We start from the raw sequence: 23,053 nt of genomic DNA, 5'->3' as shown, positions 1-23,053 counted from the left end.
AAAGGTAAATATCCGGCCTATACTCCACATTAAATGATCATAAGTTATCTGTCAATTTTTCTTTTAAAAGGAAGTTGTATCCTGTTAGGGGTCTTGGGATGGGGGGAGACAAATAGATATTTTAGCTCAAACAGCTATGTAGATTCTTTTCCATTATGCTTTGGTATGTAGCAAAAGTACTTTATACGTACTTCCCATTGTGTCACACAGAATGTTAAAAAGATGTGTACCTAATGATTAGGATTTATTAAATTTTTTTTTTTTAAAGATTTTATTTATTTGACAGAGATCACAAGCAGGCAGAGAGGCAGAGAGAGAGAGAGAAAGCGGAGGAAGCAGGCTCCCTGCCGAGCAGGGACTCAATCCCAGGACCCTGAGATCATGACCTGAGCCGAAGGCAGAGGCTTTAGCCCACTGAGCCACCCAGGCGCCCCAGGATTTATTAAAATTTTTATTGCATCATTAAGGATGCAATTCTTAAATGAATTGCCCTTTTTTTTTTTTTTTAAACTCCAAGTATATGATGGCAAGGAATACAACTTAATCTTTACTGTATTAAGAAATACTAGGGTGCCTGGGTGGCTCAGTAGGTTAAGTAGCTGCCTTCAGCTCAGGTCATGATCCCCAGGGTCCTGGGATCAAGTCCTGCAGCAGGCTCCCTGCTAGGTGGGGAGTCTGGTTCTCCCTCTCCTTCTGTCTGCCACTCTGCCTATTTACGCTCTCTCCCTCTGTCAAATAAACAAATAAAATCTTAAGAAAAAAAAAGAAATACTGATAGATTTTCATGGTACTACTTTCCATGGTACTACTAAGATGCTAGAAGTTTTTACTCACCATTGCTTTTGCACCATGATTGCAAATGTCAGTACAGTTTCAAAAGGGGAAGGGGCTGTAAAGTCCTAGTCTTACTAGAAAAAATGTTTTGACCACTTGGGACCTCCTGAAAATGTTGCAGGGATCCCTAAGAGGCAGTGGATCATATGTTAAAAACCTGTACTCTCTTCTGTCATTACGGATGTGAATTGTTATCTTCATCCTACTGTAAACTCTTCTCAATCCTTAGATTTTTAGATTCACTCTTCTGCTTCAATAATTTACCTTTCTTTTCTCTTATGAATACCAAACTTAAAATTACTGTATATTTAATTTCTTTCGGATATTCTTGTGTTACTGACTTTTAAAATTTTTTTGTTTTTTATTTTTTTGTACTTTTTAAAAAATCAGCTTGTTCAATTACATGTAAAGAGAAAAATGGATATGGGGCACCTGGCTGGTTCAGTTGGTAGAGCATGTGACTCTTGATTTTGGGGTTGTGCGTTTGAGCCCCATGCTGGATGTAGAGATTACTTAAAAAATAAAATCTTTTATAAAAAAGAAAAAAATTGGATATATACCACTGAGACTTTGATTGAGATTACATTAAATTTACAGTTAATTTGAGGAGAACTGTCATGTTTACAACATTGAGTTTTCCCATTTAAGGATATTGTATGTCCTTTCATTTATTCAATTCTTAAGTAACATTTTCTATTATCTTCAATAGATTCTGCCAGTATTAAAGTTTATTCTGAGATGTTGTAAGCTCTTGTGACTATTTTGTTTCATTTTTTTAAAGATTTTATTTTATTAAAAAAAAAAAGATTTTATTTTATTTATTTGACAGAGAGACAGTGAGAGAGGGAATACAAGCAGGGACAGAGGGAGAAGGCCATTTTATTTTATTTTATTTTAAAGATTTTATTTATTTATTTGCCAGGGAAAGAAAGAGAGCCCAAGCAAGGGGAGTAACAGGCAGAGGGAGAAGGAGAAGCAGACCCTACACAAACCAGGGAGAGCCCATACGGGACTTGATTGCACTATCCCCGGATCAGGACCTGAGCCCTGAGCTGCAGACAGTCACTTAACCAACCGAGCCACTTGGCATCCTCTTGTGACCATTTTAAAGGGGACTTTTCATTAAATTTTCTAGTTGGTTATTACAAGAAAAGGGAAAGCTGATTTTCATGTTTACCTTGAATACAATCTTAAGTTTTTCAGTTGAATCTCTTGAATTTCTTATGAAGATAGCTATATCATGTTCACGTGATACTGTTTTTTCTTAATTTGCTTTTTTCCCCCCTTCTTATTGCATTGGCTAAGATCTCCCATATAGTGTCGAATAATAGAGATAATTGGGATTCTTTGTCCTGTTCCAGACTTGAGCTGCAATACTTAATGTTTCTCGATTAGGTTTAATTTTTGAGGTCTTTGATATTTAACAAAAAATTTAGGTAAGGTAGTTTTCTTTTGTCTTATATTTCTTTTTTTTTTTAAGATTTTATTTATTTATTTGACAGAGAGATATCACAAGTAGACAGAGAGGAGGAAGCAGGCTCCCTGTAGAGCAGAGAGCCCGACTCAGGGCTCGATTCCAGGACCCTGAGATCATGATCCCAGCCGAAGGCAGAGGCTTAACCCACTGAACCACCCAGGCACCCCAAGAGGGGTTTTTTTTTCCTAGTGAGTAGAAAATAAATCTTATTAATTTATTGTAAACACAAGTTGAGGTTATCAGACACATTTTCTTTTATTTAGTTAACATGGTGAATTGCATTAATATGGCTTCTGTTATTGAATCATCCTTCCATTCCTGGAATGGACTATATTTGATTACAGTGAAAACCTGGTAGAATTTTTTTGCAAGTTAAAAAATTTTTTGAATATATACTTTATAGCTGAGATCAGCCCTAAATTATTTTTCTTCTGATTTTGTTTTCAGGGTTATGCCACTTGTTAAGAATTGAACTTTAATCTTTCGTGCTCTGATACAGTTTAATTTATATAGTAATGATTTGTTTCTTGTGAGTTTGATAAAATTTGACTGCTATATAATCTAGCCCTGGTCCTGTTTTTAGAGGAGTAGGTAAATGAGCACTTTGAATTTTTTTTTTTTTTTTTGAGCACTTTGAATTTATTTTGTGGTGCTTTTGTAAACTAAACCCCGTGGCTCAATTGTTAAGCATCTGCCTTTGGCTCCGGACATGATCCCAGGGTCCTGGGATTGAGCCCCACGTAGGGCTCCCTGTTCATCAGGAGGCCTGCTTCTCCCTCTCCCACTCCTCCTGCCTATGTTCCCTCTCTTGCTGTGTCTCTCTCTGTCAAATAAATAAAATCCTTTTTAATTAATTAATTAATTAAACCACTGGATGGCATGGATCATATTTTCTTTTTTTACTGTAGCCGCAGCACCTAATAATACAGTGTTAGCCTTTTAAAAAATGTTCTGAAAATTTGTTGAATGGATTTAATGGGCATGAATAGTGATTTTAATCTGCTAAAGTTTTATTTGAACTATGTTAATTTTTTTCTTTCTTTCTTTCTTTTCTCCACAAAGTTCCACTCTTATCCTGGGGACCCAGCTTTAACTTTAGCATCTGGTATGTTGAACTTAGTGGCATTGATGATCCCGACGTAGTACAACCCTGTCTCAACTGGTATAGCAAGGTAGGACTGTATTTTAAAATCCTGATTTTATGTTTCTGATGCCTATAAGGGGAGAAATGTGTCAGGCTTTTGTCTTCATTTAGAATAATTTAAAATACTGAGGATAATAATAACTATAATGACTAATCAACTAACATTTATTATTTATATTCTGCCAGCTGCTAAGCAGTCTTTATAACTTATTTAATCATTACCATTCTGTGAGATAGGTACAGTTATTATCCCTCTTTTATAGATGATGAAATGGAGCACGGAGAGTTTGAGTAGCTTGCTCAAGTCCACACAGTTCACAATTGTAAAGTGCCTAAGCAAGCATATAAATTCAGGCAGTCTATTTCCAGAGTCTGCCATTTATATATATTATTAAACCTATCTGATCCTGAATTTTGTTTTCAACCTATATTGATAGAAATTTTTAAACACAGTTTTTAGTGGGAACTGCTTTTATAACACATTACTCAATTGTGTTTGTTGAATAAAATAGGAATATTTGCTTTTCCTTTAAATAATTTGAAATAGCTTCTGTAAATATTATTATCTTGTGCTTATAGGAAGTATAAAAATTATATTTAACAATTTTGTTCATAGATCATTTTATACAGTAGATGCAGCTTGGAAAATGTCAGTTTAAGTTACTGAGAAATAGGTCTTGTGGGTTTTTTGCATACCTTTTGTGCTTTGTTTTTTGCTTTTGATGTATATTTATTCGACTCTCATAGCTTTTTTTTTTTTTTAAATGGGGGGCTTGCTCTTTCTTGTCAAGGAGGTAAAGCTTTACTCTCTTCACTACTTCCTGTTACTTTTATTTGTGAGTAGGGGTGAACTGATCTACTCATAGGAGATTGGGAAGCACTATGAATTCTTTCTAAGGTTTTTCATATGGAATTTCAGCTCTTTTCTGATTAGTTTAATTGAGGAACTCTTTGACTAATTTGTTTTTGGCATTTGATTATATTCAACTTAAAATAGAGGCTGAATTTTAGTATTTTCTGTGTTTTTTATATATTCTTGGATTTCCTGTAATATTGTAAGATCTTTCAGGGTAGAGATGATATTTTTAAATGTTAAAAAATCACCTTTACAGTTTTATGCACATAGTTGTATATACTTAGGATCTTCTAAATTCTATTGGTTCTTTTAAAAAATAATGATTAAATTTCTCTGATACTTGAGTACAATTTTCCCTTTAGCCTATGATATGTGTGTGTGTGTATTTTACTACACTCACACCAATCTCTTGATATTGTAGGAAGTTGTAACACTGTGGAGAGTTATATCTGAGAGCATAAAATTTTCAGTCTTACTCACTTTTTAAGTTCACTGCATTTATTGTGAACCTCTAGCAATTCAAGTCTTCACCTCTTTGAGTTTCAGTCTTTTTTTAAAGCATTGAAATACTATTTTTCATAAATTTTCTCCTACTGTATATCTATATGCAACCTGATAGAAAACTTAAGTTTTTATCTAAGCTTGTATTTTTGGCATTAATCCTAATAGGGGAGAGTTAGTACATTGAACATTCTTCTTTTTGGATTCTAGTTAATTGAGATTTTTGCTTTACAGCCATGTAAGAGATGAGGTAGCCCAGGCTTAGAAAAAAATATAAAATTTAGGTAGTCGTCTTCTGATCATTTTGAGGCATAAACTCTGTGGTTTTTGAAATACATAAAACACTTGATAATATTTGCTTTTCATATAGTAACTTCAACTAAGAACCAAGAACATAAAGCATAATATAACTTATGTATGTTATTTAATGGTTTCTGTGCATTCAGTACGAACATGTAATCTGATGAGTAAATGCCATGGAAGTTACAATCTTTGCAGTCTTAAGTGGTCTTTGATAAACAGTTACTCTGCCTTTTTTTTTTTTTTTTTTTTTTTTTAAGTTCAGGCTCTAGAATTAGGTTTGGTTTCATCTTTTTTTTTTTTTTTAAAGATTTTTATTTATTTATTTGACAGAGAGAGATCACAAGTAGGCAGAGAGGCAGGCAGAGAGAGAGGGGGGAAGCAGGCTCCCCGCTGAGCGAAGAGCCCGATGCAGGGCTCGATCCCAGGACCCTGAGATCATGACCTGAGCCGAAGGCAGAGGCTTAACCCACTGAGCCCCCCAGGTGCCCCTGGTTTCATCTTTTTATATCTTTCATCTTCATGAACTAATACCTCTGGGTATATAGATATGTATATCTGTATATCTTCATGTCTTTTATATCTTTCTGCTATATACTTGTGACATTTGGCAAGTTATTACAGTTGACTAAGCTTCATCTTTGCCTTTCAAAGTGGAAATAATAACGAATAGTATAATGAATAATAATAATAATAATGAATAGTTATAATGCTTAGCACGTGGTAAATGCTCACTTTAGGTTAGTTATCTCTTGTTGCCTACAGTAATAACTAAGCAGATCTCTTCTTTTCATACTTTCTCTTGTGTTCCAGTAGTACCGTGAACAGGAAGCTATACGCCTTTGTCTAAAACACTTCAGACAACACAACTATACAGAGGCTTTTGAATCGCTACAAAAAAAAACCAAGATTGCCCTAGAACATCCCATGTTAACAGATCTACATGATAAACTGGTGTTAAAGGGTGATTTTGATGCTTGTGAAGAATTGATTGAAAAAGCTGTAAATGGTATGTTATAAACATGTAAACTTTGTTTTTTTAACGTGATTTCAAGTGTATACAGAAACAGTTTTTTGAAAATAATATAATCTTATGCCAATTATTAGTTTACTTTTTCCCCGTTTTTACTCTATAAAGATTATTAGTTTGTTGAATTATGTGCTTCTTTTATGTAAGATAGGTCCATAATGATACTTTAAAAAAAAGAAACGTATTTGAACTCACATATCTAAATCTAAATTACCATCTTGGGAAACCATGGAAGCATGCCTTTGCATCTATGAACGCTAACATTGACTAGCACTAAGCAACGTTACAAAAAGGCTTTAAATGTTGCCTTCCATTTTGGAGGCCTATTCCTTTATGTATTTTTATTGATAGAAAATTACCATTTTTAAGGGCATAATTTGGCATAATGGGTAGTTGGATATGTTAAAAAATGTTATTAGTAGAAAGTTATAATGAATGAGGGTATTTGTCCTGTAAACATCTGTGTGATATGGATGCTACATAATTGCTAATTTTCTTGAATGGTTTATAACCTGGTTTTGAAAGAAATGTGAATATTAGAACATGATATAATCTCCAAAGATAATTGTTTTGGAGGATGACATCTGTTTGAATATTTAAGGTTTGGTATGGTCTGGTATGTTTTGTTATTTTTAAAAAGTGTCTCTGTTCTTATTTTATAGAATGGTATTCTTTTAAAAAATAATCTCTGCCAGTGACAAACAACAGAATAGGTGCTGTGGTATAATAGAAAAAAATATATAGGGGCACCTGGGTGGCTCAGTCAGTTAAGCATCTAGCTCTTGGTTTCACCTCAGGTCTTGAGATTGAGTCTGGCTTCGGGCTCCCTGCTTAGCAGGGAGTTTGCTTAAGATTCCCTTCCTCTCTCTCTGCCCCTTGCCCCACTCACACGTCTATGGGTGTGTGTGTGGGTGTGTACTCTCTCAAATAAATAAATCTTAAAAAAAATTTTTTTTTTTTAATACGGTGGCTGGGTGGCTCAGCTGGTTAAGTGTCTGCCTTTGGCTTGGGTCATGATCCTGGGATCAAGTCCCACTTTGGACTCTTTGCTCAGTGGGGAACCCCTGCTCGTGTGCTTGCTCTTTCTCCTTCTCTCTAAAAAAATGAATAAAAATCTTAAAAAAATTTTTTTTGAATAAATATTTGTCTTTGTCTCCTAAAACTCTTGGAATTTGGTGGAGGGACAAGAGTGTTTTTTTTGTATGCTGAGATGAGAGGCGGCTGGGAGCTCTAGATGGCTTCAGATTTCCAGAAAGGTCAAACCCTGTGTGTAGAGGGCTGGAACTTTCAGCTCCATCACCCAACCAGGGAAGGGAAAGGAGTCAGAGATTGAGTCCAATCACCGGTGACCAGTGTTTTAATCAGTTATGCCTAGGTAATAGAGACTCAAAAGAGAAAAGGAAAAGGCCCTAAATATTGAGGTGCCTAAAGAGGTAGAAAACACACCCACACACATACACACACCACCACCCCCACTCACTCTGATGAGTCGCTAAACCTGAGGGGGAGTTGTGGGAACCTCAGATTTGTAGGTAATAAGAACTATAGGCCTGGGAGTCGGGGTTGGCATCTGAAGTGGGGATAGTCTCGTGGGACTGAGCCCTTTAACTTACAGGAATCTGACGGTAACTTCAGGTAGATAGTGTCAGAATTGAATTGTTGGATACCCAGTTGGTGTCAGAAAATTGGAAAAATAGCTGTTGTGAGAAAAAACCCCCACATTTGGTATTAGAAGTGTTGTGAGTGAAAACAGCCTAGTGCTCAGTATAAAACTTGTGGAATGGTCATTTTTTTTAACCTAAGAAGAAAGGGCAATAGACTTTCTCCAATCTCTGCTTTCATGTATTTTAATCTTATCTCTGTTATCATCCATTATTATTATGTGCTCATTTATCAGATAGGTTGGATATTTTACAACTGAAGAAAATGGAACCAGTGCTCCCTTCCTTGAGTTTATAAATTTTAAGTTAACTTAAAACGAATTGCTTCTGGCTCCATTGCTTTGTAATAACAAACCTGCTTCTCAGCCTTGTACATTGTTACTGCTTATTTAATTGGTAATGATACCTGCAAATAAATGATTATTATGTTTGAAATAGAGTAAACTTTGGAGTATAAATAAATATATATGATTATTAATATCTTCCCAAGCCATTAAAATACCACCAATGAAAGTATAAATCTATGTATGCCATTTCTAAGAATGGATTCTATATTTTTTTAACCTAAAGATGAAGAAGTCACAAGTATTTTCATAATTTGTTAGTTTTGCTTCAAATATTTATCTTAAGGCATGTAATATTTTGTTAAGGTAGATCTCAGTGAGAACAACAAAAACCTCTGGCGACTCTATGGTATCACTTAGCTAGAAACAGTTATATTTAAAAACCGTGTCTTTATCAATATACTCATTTAAGAGAAACTGTTAAGATTGTGTGCAGCTTTGATACCACAGGGGCTTACCTTACCTTTCTGGCTCTGGGAAGGGCTCAAGTTTGAGGGAAAATTGGTAGTTATTCTTCCTTAGTTAGAACCAAGACATATTTTTTTGTACTCCTCAACTGGCTGGGAACAGTGTTTAGTTAATAAACATTCCTTCCAGGGTTGTTCAGTTTGCTGCTGACTTCACTGATGATGATTTGTTGGACAAATAAGGAAGTAAACACTGCAGAGTTTTTTGGCTTCTGCTCCACTAAAAACATAGCAGAGAAGGGCAAGAAGTTCCTGTTTGCTAACTAGGAAAGCCTAGGGAATCAAAAGCATCTTAAAATGGAGGAAACAAGAGTGTACGTTTAGTGTATCTTAGTATGTTCTTTAAATATGAGTATTTAAGGTATTTGAGAGAAAGTGTTTCTAATAGACTTACTATTTGTTAGAAACACCCCTACATTTATAGTTAATTTTATTGCAGGTCCAGTATCCCTGGACCAATTATTGCTACTTTCTCCCTAACAGTGCCTGAGGAAAAAGTGGAATCCAGTGATGATGGGCAGAAGTAATGACCTAGGAACAGGAAATAGTCAAAGAAAACCTAACCTCCCTTTACAGTGTTTATCTTATTTCCTCTTTAAATTACAGTTTGCTTCTGTGAGATAAGGAAGGGATGAAGTTTAATAAAATGGTCCTAAAGTTTTAACTGGAGGTCTTTATCTCCTTCCCACTTTCCCTCCTCCTCTCTCCCTTTCTCTCTTTCATCTCTTTTATAATTTCTTCTCACTCCGTGGTTTATGTGGTGGTGGTTTCCCTGTTTCCCTCTCAGCATTCTTTTTTTTTTTTTTTAAGATTTCATTTATTTGACAGAGAGAGAGAGAGAGAGAGAGATCACAAGTAGGCAAAGAGAGAGAGGAGGAAGCAGGCTCCCGCTGAGCAGAGAGCCCCATGTAGGGCTCGATCCCAAGATCCTGAGAGCATGACCTGAGCAGAAGGCAGAGGCCTAATCCACTGAGCCACCCAGGCGTCCCAGCATTCTTTGTTTTTTTTAAGTGAGATCTCAAGTCTTGTTGGAGTTATCTTTGTGGCAATGTTTTTAACTGCATATTTAATATTGTTAATGGCAACAGGGCTGTTCATATTCTGTATATCTTCTTGAGTGAGCATTGGTAGTTTGTGTCTTGTAAGGAATATTCCCATTTCATCTAAATTGGTGAATTTATTGGCATAAAGTTGTTTATATCTTTATGACATCTTTATGTCATATCTTACTCTTAAAATTGGTGATGGTTTCTTTGACTTTCTGTTTCTTTTTCTCCCATTTCATTGATTTCTACCTTTATTATTTCCTTTTTTCTACATAGTTCAGTTTTAATATGCTCTTCTTTTTCTAGTTTCTTAAAAATGAAAGCTGAGGCCATTAATTTGAGATCCTTCTTAACTAACAAAGTTTTTTGGTGCTAAAGAGTTACCCTTGAACTGTAACTGAGCCAACATGAGTTCACTCCTTGGTGAGTCAGAAACTGCACCAGGTTGAGTTGTTGCACAATGAAAACTTTTATTTGCAGCAAAGGAGATCACAGGAAATGGCTTTCAGAGCTGTGACTCCCTGAGAGAGGGTGAATGGGTTCCTTTTGTTTAGGGTTAGGATGAATATTTAGGTTGGGAAGCCGTGTCATCATATGTAGAGGCGAGCATAAGATCGCACACATGCCTTAAGGAAACGTGCCTACACATACATTGTGTGTATGTGAATGAAGCTGAGGCTCCTCCTTGGTTGGAGATTTTCGTATTACAAAGAGGTAAAAGTAGTTGCTGTTCATTCCAGAGGTCACTCCATGCTCCTGTGCAGGTGCAGGTTCGGGGTTAGCTCAAAAGGTTTGGGTGGTCTGCGGGAGGTCTTGTCAGGGAAGTCTCCATCACCTCAGGGGTGCTTTCCAGTTTCATTTACCTCAGTTAAGAGCTAATCAGAAAAGAACAGCTTACGGAAAAATGAAAGACAAAGCTTAGTGAGTACAAGCAGGTGGGCAGTAAGTGTTAGATCTAGTTGGTGACTTAAACACTGCTAGCTGTGTAGCACAAATTTTGCTCTGTTTTTCATTTCTTTTCAGTTTACAATACGCATGCATAATGACCAGCCCTATGCCTTATTTTCTTCTCTTGTGCTTAACCTTTTGGCCAGGATATTTAGTACAAGGGTGAGATGACATAATGATAGTGGATATCCCTATATAGTTCATGATCTCAAAACAGATGCTTTCAGCAATTTCATTGTGAAGTATGTTGTTTGATCTGGGGTTTTGGAGATCCTGTATTAGGTTACTCGGTTGCTAAGAGTTTAGCAACTCTATTTCTATATCTATATCTATAGTTATAAATGGGCATTGAATGTTACCATTTTTTTTCTATCTCTTGTGATACCATTTTTTTCCTCCTAAATTCTATTAATACGTGAAATCATAGTGATTGATTTTCTAATGTTAAAATTCAGATATACTTAACTTTGCATTTCTCAGATAAATCTATCTCATTATTTTTTTGGTCTGTATTGGATTTAGGTGGACTTAACGTTTTGTTAGAATTCTTCCAACTATATTTTCATTAATAAGATTGACCTTGTAATTTATCTTACCTTTGTCTTCAGGTTTAGTATCCTTACACTAATCTCATATGATGTGTTGAAGAGTTAACCTTTTCTTTCTATAATCTGTATGTGTAAGATTTGAATTCTTATATGCTTGGGAGAATTTGTCATTATGCTATCTGTGCTTGGAAATTGCTTGGGGAAAGTATTTTTGTCTATCAGTTCAACTGATTTAAATGTTGTAAGACTATTCAGGGTTGTTTGGTTGGTTCAGTTTTTAACAAGATCCTTTTTTTTTTTTTTTTTTGAGCGATTTGTCAGTTTCACTTAAAATTTCAACCTTGTGGGCATGAAAATATACCTGATATCCCCTTGTTTAATGTTTTCAGGATTTCTTAAAATATTTCTTTTCACTCCTTCTATTTCTCATGTATGAATTCTTCCCCCACCCCCATCACTTTCACTATCACCAGAAATTTATTAAGTTTATTGGTCTTTTGAGGAAACTAATTTCTGATTTGTTGATTCTTTCTGTTATTTGTAATGTCGTCGACTGTTACTCTAGTTGTCTTCTTTCTCTCTTTGGAACTAAGTTGCTCTCTTTTTTTAACTAACTAAGATGGATGCTTGGCATACTAATTTCCAGACTTGTTATTTTCCCATATATACATTTAAGGATATAAATTCCCGTCTACTTATTTTCTGGTTGTGCTATGAAGTATTTTCATTTTTGTCCAGTTCAGCAATTTCATTATGAAATAATATGGCTCTTTTGTAGTTTTGTTTTTAATTTCCAAATTAAATATCCAAATTCCAGATTTCTTTTTTTTTTTAATTGTTAACTTATTTCTAGCATGAATGCATGGTGGTCAAATTACATATTCAGTAGAATTCTAGTTCTTTGAAATTTGATGAGACTTACTGTATGGTCTGGTTTGTTTAATTTTTATAAACATATCATACATACTTGGACAGAATATGAATTCTTTATTTATTGGGGTGGTTTTCTGTATATGCCTAATTGGTTCAGTTTGCCAACCATGTTCCACAAGTTTTCTTTACCAATAGTGATATTTTCTGTCAGATTCTCTCAGGTACTAAGAAAAATATGTTAACTCTTTCCACTGTGATTTTGAAATTGCCTGTCTCTTAGGGGTTTGTGCAATTTTGCTTTACATATTTTGAAGCCATGTGTCTAGATATATACACAATTTAAATTCTTTAATTTTGAACTAAATTTTTTCTCATTTATGAAATGTGTTTTATCTCTGGTAGTGTTATTTAATTAATTAACATTAGTTTCAGAAGTAGAGGTCAGCGATTCATATAATACCCAGTGCTCATTACATCACATGCCTGCCTTAATGTCCATCGTCCTATTAGCCCCCTCCCCTCCAACAACCCTCAGTTTGTTTCCTAGAGTTAAGAGACTCTTGTGGTTTGTCTCCCTCTGTGATTTCATCTTGTTGTATTTTTTCCTCTCTTCCTCTATGATCCTCTGTTTTGTTTCTTAAATTCCACATATAAGTGAGATCATATGATTGTCTTTCTCTGAGTGACTTATTTAACTTGCATATCCTCTAGTTTCATCCCTGCTGTTGCAAATGGCAAGTTTTCAAATTTTTTGATGGCTAAGTAGTATCCACACACACACATACACACCACATCTTCTTTATCTGTTGGGCTCTTTCCATAATTTGGCTATTGTCCTATTGTAGGCATTGCTTGCTATAAACATTGGGGTGAATGTGCCCCTTTGGATCACTTCATTTTTAATCTTTGGAGTAAATACCGAGTAGGGCAACTGCTGCTGGGTTGTAGGGTAGCTCTATTTTCAACTTTTTAAGGACGCTCCATACTGTTTTTCAGAGTGGCTTGCATTTTAACCAGCTTGCATTCCTACCAACAGTGTAAGAGGGTTCTCCTTTCTCTGCATCCTTGCCAACATTTTTGGTTTCCTGACTTGTTAATTTTAGCCATTCTGACTGGTGTGAGGTGGTATCTCATTGTGCTGAGTGATATTGAACTTTTTTCCATGTGTCTGTTGGCCATTTCTGTGTGCTCCTTGGAGAAATGTCTGTTCATGTCTTCTACCCATTTCTTGATTGGATTATCTTTTTTGGGGTGTTGAGTTTGTAGATTTTGGATACTAGCCCTTTATCTGATAAGATATTTGCAAATATCTTCTTCCATTCTATCAGTTGTCTTTCCGTTTTGTCAACTGTTTCCTTTGCTGTGCAAAAAAGCCTTTTATCTTGATGAAGTCCCAATAGTTCATTTTTGCCTTTGTTTCCCCTGCCCTTGGAGACGGGTCTAGCAAGAAGTTGCTGTGGCTGAGTCTAGTAGTGTTTTTGCTTAACGGGATAAATTGTTTACATTAAGCTTTCATTTGGTAAGTATTTGCATAATGTTTCTTTTTTTACCTTTTATTTTCAACCCTTCTGTATCCTTTTTTTTTTTTATAAGAAGTGTCTCCTATAAATTTAGTTCAAAAAAATTTGCCTTCTTTTGATTTGAGCATTTATTTCATTTGCATGATTGAATTGGTGGTAAATAAATAGATTTAATAATTACCATTTTATTGTATATACTTTGTCATGTCCCCTTTTTTGGTTGTTAACTCTTAAAACTTATTTTTTTTAAGATTTTATTTATTTATTTGACAGACAGAGATCACAAGTAGGCAGAGAGGCAGGCAGAGAGAGGAGGAAGCAGGCTCCCCGCTGAGCAGAGAGTCCGATATGGGACTCGATCCCAGGACCCTGAGATCATGACCTGAGCCGAGGCAGAGGCTTTAACCCACTGAGCCACCCAGGTGCCCCTTAAAACTTTTTAATCTTCTCAGTTTTTTCTTTTTGTTTGGAAGCAACATACTTTGTTTATCTAGACTATATTAGTCTAGAAATTACAGCAAGTATACATATTTAACAAAATTAATCAGTGCTTTTACCCTTTTTCCATATAAGGACATAGTAGATTTTTCAACTCCCATCTGGTCATCTTCCAACTCATAAGTTATTGTTGTCCTTTATTTTGATACCACATTCAAAGACCCTATAAAATATTACTAGTCTTACTGTATTCAGTCAGTGTTTGGTAATTTTACCCAAATATGTACTAATCTGTTTGTTCTTCAGTAATATTTGAATCATTGATCTTGTATCTTTTTTTTTTTTAAAGACTCTTTATTTGAGAGTATGAGTAGGGGGAGGGGCAGAGGGACAGGCAGACTTCCTGCTGAGCAGGGAGCCTGCCAGGAGGCTTAATCTCAGGACCTTGAGATCATGACCTGAGCAGAAGGCAGACACTTAACTAACTGAGGCACACAGGTGCCCCTGATCTTGTATCTAGGATTATTTTTATTCTGCCTTAAGCATATATACTTTAGGATTTTTCCTCCTCCTCCTCCTCTTTTAAAGAGAGAGAGAGAGTATGCATGGGAGCAGGGTCGGGGCAGAGGGAGAGAGAGAATGTTAAGCAGGCTCCAAGAACCTGGCAGGGGTGCTCTGTCTCACTACCCTGAGATCATAACTAGAGCAAAAATCAAGAGTTGGACACTTAATTGAGCCACCCAGGCACCCCTGTCATCAATCTGTTGATGAGGAATGTGTGATAGAGGGTGATTGGGTAGCTCAGTCATTAAGCGTCTGCCTTTAGCTCGGGTCATGATCCCAGGGTCCTAGGATCAAGAGCCCCACATCGGGCTCCCTGCTTGGCGGGAAGCCTGCTTCTCCTTCTCCCACTCCCCCTGCTTGTGTACCTTCTATTGCTATCTCTCTGTCAAATAAATAAATGAAATCTTAAAAAAAAAAAAAAAGAAGAAATGAGTGATAGAACTTTGGGTATGGGTTGAAGTACTATTATATATGCTTTTTTTTTTTTTTTTTACCTTGGATGAGGTTTGAAACTTTTTTTTTTTTTTTTTTTAAAGAGGGTATTCACTATTGGAGGTGCCTGGAGATTAGGACTGTATGAAATGTGTTTCTTATAGTCTTAATCATAGGGGGAAAAATGAGGTGGTATTGGACCTGGAGACTTTAAATAGTTTGAAAATTGTTAGCAACTCCGTCTTAGCATGCTTTCTCCTAAGTGATACTTTTCATTTCTTTTGTATAGTTTTACTTTTATCAGATCCTTCTGATTTCCTGCTGTAGATGTTTGTCAGAAAGAAATACTAGCAACTGCCTGACTTCCTCTTAAAGCATGGAAGTAATTTTTATACTTAGTTCACAGGAATGTTTCAGTGCCTCACTTTTTATTTGTTTTTGAGATTTTCAAAACAGTAGAATGGGTGTTGTCATATTTTTGTAGATGAGAATGTCATTATTTCAACAGAGAGCCTAAATTTTTTTGCTGAGTCATGTAAAAGGTCTACAAGTAGGAATACCAAAACAAAAGGCTTATTATTAGTAGCAAGATCTTTCAAGAATTAGAAATATAGGGAACATGGTGAAAGTTTGGGATGCAGAGGTGTCAACTTTCATTTATTTTTAGATCTTAAAAGGGAATTTAAATTAAAACAAGATACTGAAAGTAGTGTATTTTGAAAAAAAAAATCCTTATCCTTTAATCTTTGTACCATTTTTATTGATTGTTTCAAGGGATTTCAAGCTTATGACTGTTTTATTTCTAGAAATTAAACTTGTTCTGTTTAAAAATGAAGTTCCAGAGTGCCTGGGTGGCTCAGTTTGTTCAGTAGCTGACTCTTGGTTTCAGCTCAGGTCTTGATCTCACAGTCATGGGATCAAGCCTGTGTTGGGCTCCACACTCAGCACAGAGTCTGTTTGAGATTCTCTCCCTCTCCTTCTACTCCTTCCCCCTGCCACTCACACTCTCTCTCTCTCTCTCTCTCTAAAATAAAATAAATAAAATCTATTAAAAAAATAAAGTTTCTGTAGCATGTAGTATTACTGTTTACCAAAGCCTTAATAAGCATTTGCATTATTACTTTTCTTTTTGCAGACATAAGGAAGATTCTTAAAGCATGTCATTTCATTGAAAGTTATTATATAGCTATGCCATGTAACCTACTCCAGATCCATCTGGACTGTTTATTGATAACCCAGTTTCCCTGTCAAAAAACAATAATGCAGGGCGCCTGGGTGGCTCAGTGGGTTAAGCCTCTGCCTTCGGCTCAGGTCTTGATCACGGGGTCCTGGGATCGAGTCCCGCGTCGGGCTCTCTGCTCGGCGGGGAGCCTGCTTCCTCTCTCTCTGCCTGCCTCTGCCTACTTGTGATCTCTCTCTGTCAAATAAATAAATAAAATCTTAAAAAAAAAAAAGAAACAATAATGAATTTTAGAATAGATTAAATGAGAGTTGTCTTTAATTTATCATGTTTCTCTGTAAAATGCAAATATGTATTTTTTAAGTCATAATATTTTTTGTTTGGAGTGGTTAGATGACTTAATATTATAACATGAGTCAATGTCAATAAGCTGATAATAGAGTTGGATAGTTGGGAGTGTAGAGGGATGTGAGAGGGCTGAAATTTATAGATTTCTAGCTTTTGTCTTATGTTAAGCCATGGTTTCTTTCAAAAGAAGAGGTGTTCGGTTTGGTTTGTTTGTTTGTTTGTTTTGGGTTTTTTTGGTAGAATAGCTAGCTTCTCAAAAAAGCCATTGCTTTTTTGCGCCACTTCCAACCAACAGAAATGCTTCAGTAAGTAAGGAGTCTAGAGTGGTGGCAAACCAGCATTCCAGAGAAGAAATGAAACATAAAAAGTAAACTTTAGCCACAGGAGCAGTAGGTCTTCATTTAGGAGGAGATTACATTGCTTCCCTTGAAACATAAATAATTTTTTTCAACTCTTTTTTTTTAATCTTTTAATATTGGATTTGTTTAATATGTAGTAGAATGAGCTGGTATGGCAAGTTTTCTTTTCCAAACAAATTCTTGGTTATTTTCATGTATTGTTGATTAGGTAAATTTATCCAGGTCTGTTACAGTGTTTTATCTTAGATTTAAAAAAAAAATTAATCTGTTAAATGTGTGTTAATCCATTATATATATAATCTATCTTTGTATTTATTCTGGAGAGTTGAAAAAATTTGAGACTTTGAAATTGAGCTTTATACCTTTTTGTTGGGAGTCCTTGGGCATGTTACTTAACTTCTTTGAACCTTAATTTTTTAACCTTTGCAGTAATTAATAATCACCATTGTATAGGTATATTTTAAGGAGTAAATTAGTTTAACCTTTGTGGTGCCTTGCTCATAGTTGGTACTCAGTAAAAGTCAATTCTTTTTTCTATGGTAAGATCTTTTTTGAAAGGCTATTTCCAGATTTGATAATGCTATATCTGAATAATTTTCTTCATGTTTCTTAAGAGTCTCCACAGAAGGGGAGGAGACATCAAAGAGAATTATTGTCTTTTAGAATTTAGAATTTAGAATTATGAAGACAAAAGGAATTCATTAGGGAGAGAGGGAGACAAATTTTAAAGTTCCCTAATTTTTTTCAAATGTTTGCTTGGCTACAAAATGGTGTGCCTTGTTATGGTGTCATTATATACTAGGAATATGCTTTATTGGAAGTAGAAGTTTTATGTGCAGTTTGTTTTAATGTAAGATACTTACTAACATTAAGATGACTCCGAGGAACTGTCAGTCACGTGACTAGGAAAGTGCCCCTATTCCCTGCCTTTTTTTTTTTCCCCCTACTCTAAGTTTTTATTATATACTGAGCATATCTGATGTTGTGCTATTGGACTGTCCATTATTCAGGAAAGATTAATTTTATCTACCTAGAATAAGACTATCATAATTTCTAATATTTTAAATTTGGAGTAGCCAGTATTTTAAATATTACGAGTAATATCCTCTGCAAGCCTGACTATAAATAAACTTTGGACACATTTGGCTCTCTTTGTCCTTGTGAAAAACAAGCTAATGTTAATGTATAAAGCACTGATTGTAGAAATGTGGATGTGTCTAGTGATTTGTGAAGAATGGACATTTCAGGGGTAACAAAGTCTGAAAATGGCTTATGTCACAATATGTTACAATAACTATGTTACAAAGTATCTTTTGAGGTTTGAAAATAATTCATATATAAGTTGTTTTGTGGCTTCTCGTAATTGCAGTACTCAATGCAAAAAAAAAAAAAAATTTAGGAAAACAATAAAGTACAAAGAAAAAACCCCCAATAAAAAAATCTTCCTAATCCTGGGAACCAAAGAAAATCACTTAAATTTTTGACACATGGCAGCGTCTTACTTTTTTCCACCTGTATGTCTATGTGTGCATTTACAAATTATTTTACAGAAGTTATATAATGTTGGGAAGCTTGTTCTTTTTACTTCGAAAATTACTGACACTATATTTTCTTAGGACAGTTGTGTTTGATAAAACAAAAACAACATGAAGGTTTTGATGGGTAGAGTATTTGTAAGCTTTTTAGGTTAGTAAGGGTGGGATTGGTTAAAGAAAGAGAAAGATTGGTTGAAGAAACAATCAGAGAATTTAATTTTACTTGCAATATTCAGAACGACTTGAAAGATCAAGGATGGGTTCCTTCATTTGAATAGCACTGTTGATGTGATCACTCTTAAAAGAATTTCCCCAGTGGATTATGAATTCTCTTTCCAAATAGTGCTGTAAGGCTTAAGGGGAAAGAGGAGATGAAGACTTACCTAAGATGAACATAAAGTAAAATTGGCCAGACACACATAATTCCAGTAAATATATTGGTTATAACAGTAGTAGAATCTTAGTGTGCCAGAATTTGGAAGGAACCTCTGGCCCTATCCAACTCTTAAACACAAGTTTTACAGATAAGGAACTTATCAAAGTTGTATTGCTAATTATAACTAGAATCAGAGACTTAGGTAGTATGGCAATTGGTTACTGTTTTAAAAAATATGAAATTTATGACTTTTCTAATTTTCTGTATTTTTGCTTTCTATTTTTCATGTCTGCAGTTTCCTTGTCTTTCTTAGTTTTCTACTTGTCTCCGTATATTCCTGTCTTTTACTTTATTCTTTCTCTTCAGGTAGCCATTATGTAGAATTAATGCATATTTTAAAATCATTATCTTTATCAAATAATTGTGTCTTCTGTTTGTTTTTTTAAAAGGATTATTTTTATGTGTCTGTCTTAAAACTGAACAAAATTCAGTTACTATATTTTATGTCTATGGAATTCTAAATTTATGATTCATATTTTACTATCATCATTATTAACAGGAACCCCTGTTAATTTTATCTCAAAAAAAAGTTTTCCAGTTCTTGTAATGGGAGAGTATTGGTCAGAGTAATCTGGACTAGCGAGAATTATCAGAAAAGCCCACGGGGGAGTAGATTATGAAACTCTCTTACTAAAATAAGTTGTGAATCTACTTGTTCTCCTTACTATAATAATTAAAATACAGATGCTACTGTCTGAATGCTAACTTCAGAAGGAAAGAAGAATATTAGAACTTTCTTACTGCAAAAATTTTGAAGTCCTAGAGGAGGGCTAGAGGAGTAGATGGGATGGAAGTTTTCAATTAAAGCCATTTGAAAAGACTTGAAAGCTAAAGGTTATGGTTGCAGCTGAGCTTCGTAATTACCCAGAATTACGGTTATAGAATTCACTACATTTGTATCTTTAGAATTCACGGTTTAGAATTCACGGTCCCTACATTTGTATCTTTAAATACCCAGTAGGAGGCGCTCATTAGGGAGATGTCTGTACATTACACAGTCCGTGGCAAGTGTGTAAGTTTTACTGTGAACAGACAGTTTTACTTACACATTCTTTGGGAAAGTATTTATGTTTAGGGACTAAATGAAGCAGAAGGGAAAACCTTTTTTCAGATTGAGATCAGAGTCAAATGATAGAATTTATAGTAAATTTGTCTTTATACTCTATATGGATTCATGTAAAAGGAAACTCTTGTTTAAAAAGTAAGAATATGTTATTATATAACATAACAAGTCCAGAGGTAGATTTCATGGTTGGTCACTTCAGTGATCCAGTTTCTCCTCTCTGCTTTGTCATCATTATTGAAATGACTTCATCCTCATACCTGTACAGACTGGCTGTAGCAGTTATGTACATTGCATACAGATAGGAAAATTCCCAGAAGAATAAAAGTAGACTTGTTTTCTTAGCATGTTTATTTAGAAGCAAAAGAAATATTGGCTACATTAGCCAGAATTGGGGTTCACACCATTTTAAATTAATCTTTGTTGAGGGGCATGGGATTAGGGCTTGATAATTATTTGGGATGAAATAGGTATTATATGGGAGTTCAGTCTCTGTAACCACTATGGCAGCTAGGGTAACAACCCCTCTTAAGAAGTAAACTACGAATTTATTGATGAAATAATTTCAGAAGTAAAGCAGAGTGAAACACGAGTCCCTGCCTACCACTTAAGAGCTGCATGATTTTGGTTAAGTTCCTTAATATCCCTAAACACACATTTCCCCATCTGTAATACCTAGTTCATAAAGTTGTTTTTTTTAATTAAGTCATATTTAGTCTGTCTTAACTAAGAGTGAATTTTAACATTTTGTACGTATTCAGTAAATATGTTACTATACTGGTACTGCTACTTTTATCTCTGTGGTTTTGTATTCAAAATTATGTCAAAATGTAATTTTCACTTTAAACAATTAGTTTTGTTTTTCCTGAAAATATAAGGGCCTAGACCAAAGACCAAAGTTGTTGAGGCACTCGTTTTCTTTTTTCCTTTTTTTTTTTTTTTTGAATTTTTTATTATCATATAATATATTATTTGCCCCAGGGGTACAGGTCTGTGAATCATCAGGCTTACACACTTCACAGCACTCACCATAGCACATGCCCTCCCCAATGTGCATAACCCAGCCACCTTATCCCAACCCCCCCCACCCCCCAGCAACCTTCAGTTTGTTTCATGAGATTAAGAGTCTCTTATGGTTTGTCTCCCTCCTGATCCCATCTGGTCTCATTTTTTCCTTCCCTACCCCCCACAGCCCCCCGCCCTGTCTCTCAATTCCTCATATCAGAGAGATCATATGATAATTGTCTTTCTCTGATTGACTTATTTCACTTAGCATAATACCCTCTAGTTCTATTCACATCATTGCAAATGGCACAATTTCATTTTTTATGGCTGCATAGTATTCCGTGTGTGTGTGTGTGTGTGTGTGTGTGTGTGTGTGTGTGTGTGCGCGCGCGCGTGCGCACAGATACACACCACATCTTCTTTATCCATTCATCTGTTGATGGACATCTAGGTTCTTTCCAGAGTTTGACTATTGTGGACATTGCTGCTATAAACATTCGGGTGCACCCACACCTTCGGATCACTACATTTGTATCTTTAAATACCCAGTAGGAGGCACTCATTTTCTTCTCTAGTTTTCTTGTATTCGTCATGACAAAAATGGGGAAAACATAGTAAATTTAGTATGAGCTGCCACTAAAACAGTTTATTTACATGATTTTGTCAATGAATACTTTATATATTTGAGATAGCGTGAAAGCTGAAGTGATACATTTTCTGAAAATGTGCTGTTGTTTAGTGTATTAGTGACATACTAATAATTTCCCTTGTTAATAAAGGCTTTTTTATCTTTTTTGCTATAACAAAAAGTGAAAGCCAGTTAAGGTATAAATAATTGTCTGTCATTCTTTGATATTTGCAGATGGTTTGTTCAATCAGTACATCAGCCAACAGGAATATAAGCCACGATGGAGTCAAATCATTCCGAAAAGCACCAAAGGTAAGTCTTGTTTTCTGGATTGTGAGTGGTGTTGTTTTAATGGCTCAGTATCATTTTTCCCAGGGTAGCACAAGTTTTACAGTACTTTGTTTGGGAAACAGGAGTGTTTAACATAACACATAGGTTCCTTAACTAGATGACGGAGTTAGTTTACTATATTAAACTTTCCTTTGAAACCTTTTTGTTTTTGGACAGTTTTTACACAGAATACCCTCATAAACTGCTTTTATAGAGGTACTGTAAAATTACAGGCTTAGTGTTGTAATGCCAGATGTGTTCCTGATAAACCCTCAGTTTTGCAGAATTGCTCTCTGAAGTGAACAGGGCTTATGAGGAAAGTAGAATTGGAGCATACTATTCTAAATCTGTGGAACTTTTTATGCAGATACGAATGAAAACTAGTGTAGTAACCCTGATAAAAATAAATACTGGTACAGGTAACTCTCTGAGGGATTTACATTGAGCACCACAGTGAGTTTGGAGCCTTAAACCCTGGGACTCATGCTTCCTTCTTTGAGCTGTTGACCTTAGGACGGTATTGATCAAAACTTAAAATCTAATCTAGCGCATAGTCTTCTCCACCGATCCATTTTTCATACAGAGGAAAGTATTTGTCACTTCCTTTTTTTTTTTTTTAAAGATTTTATTTTATTATTATTTTTTTTAAATCTTATTTATTTATATGACAGACAGAGATCACAAGTAGGTGGAAAGGGAGGCAGAGAGAGAGAGGGGAAAGCAGGCTCCCCACTGAGCAGAGATCCTGATGCGGGGCTCGATCCCAGGACCCTGGGATCATGACCTGAGCCGAAGGCAGAGGCTTAACCCACTGAGCCACCCAGGCGCCCCTTTTTGTCACTTCTTGATTGACTCATTGCTTTGCCAGATGTTAATGTAGTGGAAAGTGTAGTGATTGTTTAGTGCAATTAGTTGCATTAAGGGAAGGCAATTCTGTGGATGTTTAGCTTTTTTCTGACAGTCTTCATAAATTGCTAAGCACTTCTCTTAAATTGGGAGAAAGGTCTTCCCTGATATTGTTAAACATTAATATTCTAGAGAAAATTGCTTATGAACCTCCATAATTTCTGTTATTCAGACATCATTTCTCCTGCTTTATCAGTCATTTTTGAGATAATATTTGTCAGAGAAATACATGCTGCAGCAGACAGATTATAATTGTGTATTTGAAAACTAATGGGTTAAA

The 23,053-nt window shown here is 35.3% G+C and overlaps 1 protein-coding gene across 3 annotated transcripts in view; it reads left to right on the top strand.

The window, feature by feature from the left end:
• The window catches only part of MKLN1 (muskelin 1), a 345,476-nt gene that overhangs the window by 231,055 nt on the left and 91,368 nt on the right, over window positions 1-23,053 (top strand). For 2 of the 3 annotated variants that reach the window (XM_046020023.1, XM_046020022.1), the window contains 3 exons: window positions 3,374-3,483; window positions 5,929-6,121; window positions 21,772-21,849. In XM_046020023.1, coding sequence (XP_045875979.1) covers window positions 3,374-3,483; window positions 5,929-6,121; window positions 21,772-21,849 — 381 coding nt within the window. Of the gene's footprint in view, window positions 1-3,373; window positions 3,484-5,925; window positions 6,122-21,771; window positions 21,850-23,053 lie in introns of those variants that run through there. The other variant, XM_046020024.1, reaches the window with a different exon arrangement.

This window comes from Meles meles, chromosome 10, assembly GCF_922984935.1.
Source record: "Meles meles chromosome 10, mMelMel3.1 paternal haplotype, whole genome shotgun sequence".
Taxonomy (NCBI): domain Eukaryota; kingdom Metazoa; phylum Chordata; class Mammalia; order Carnivora; family Mustelidae; genus Meles; species Meles meles.
The sequence above is the reverse complement of the archived record's forward strand: the minus strand, read 5'-3'. Positions and strand labels throughout refer to the sequence as shown.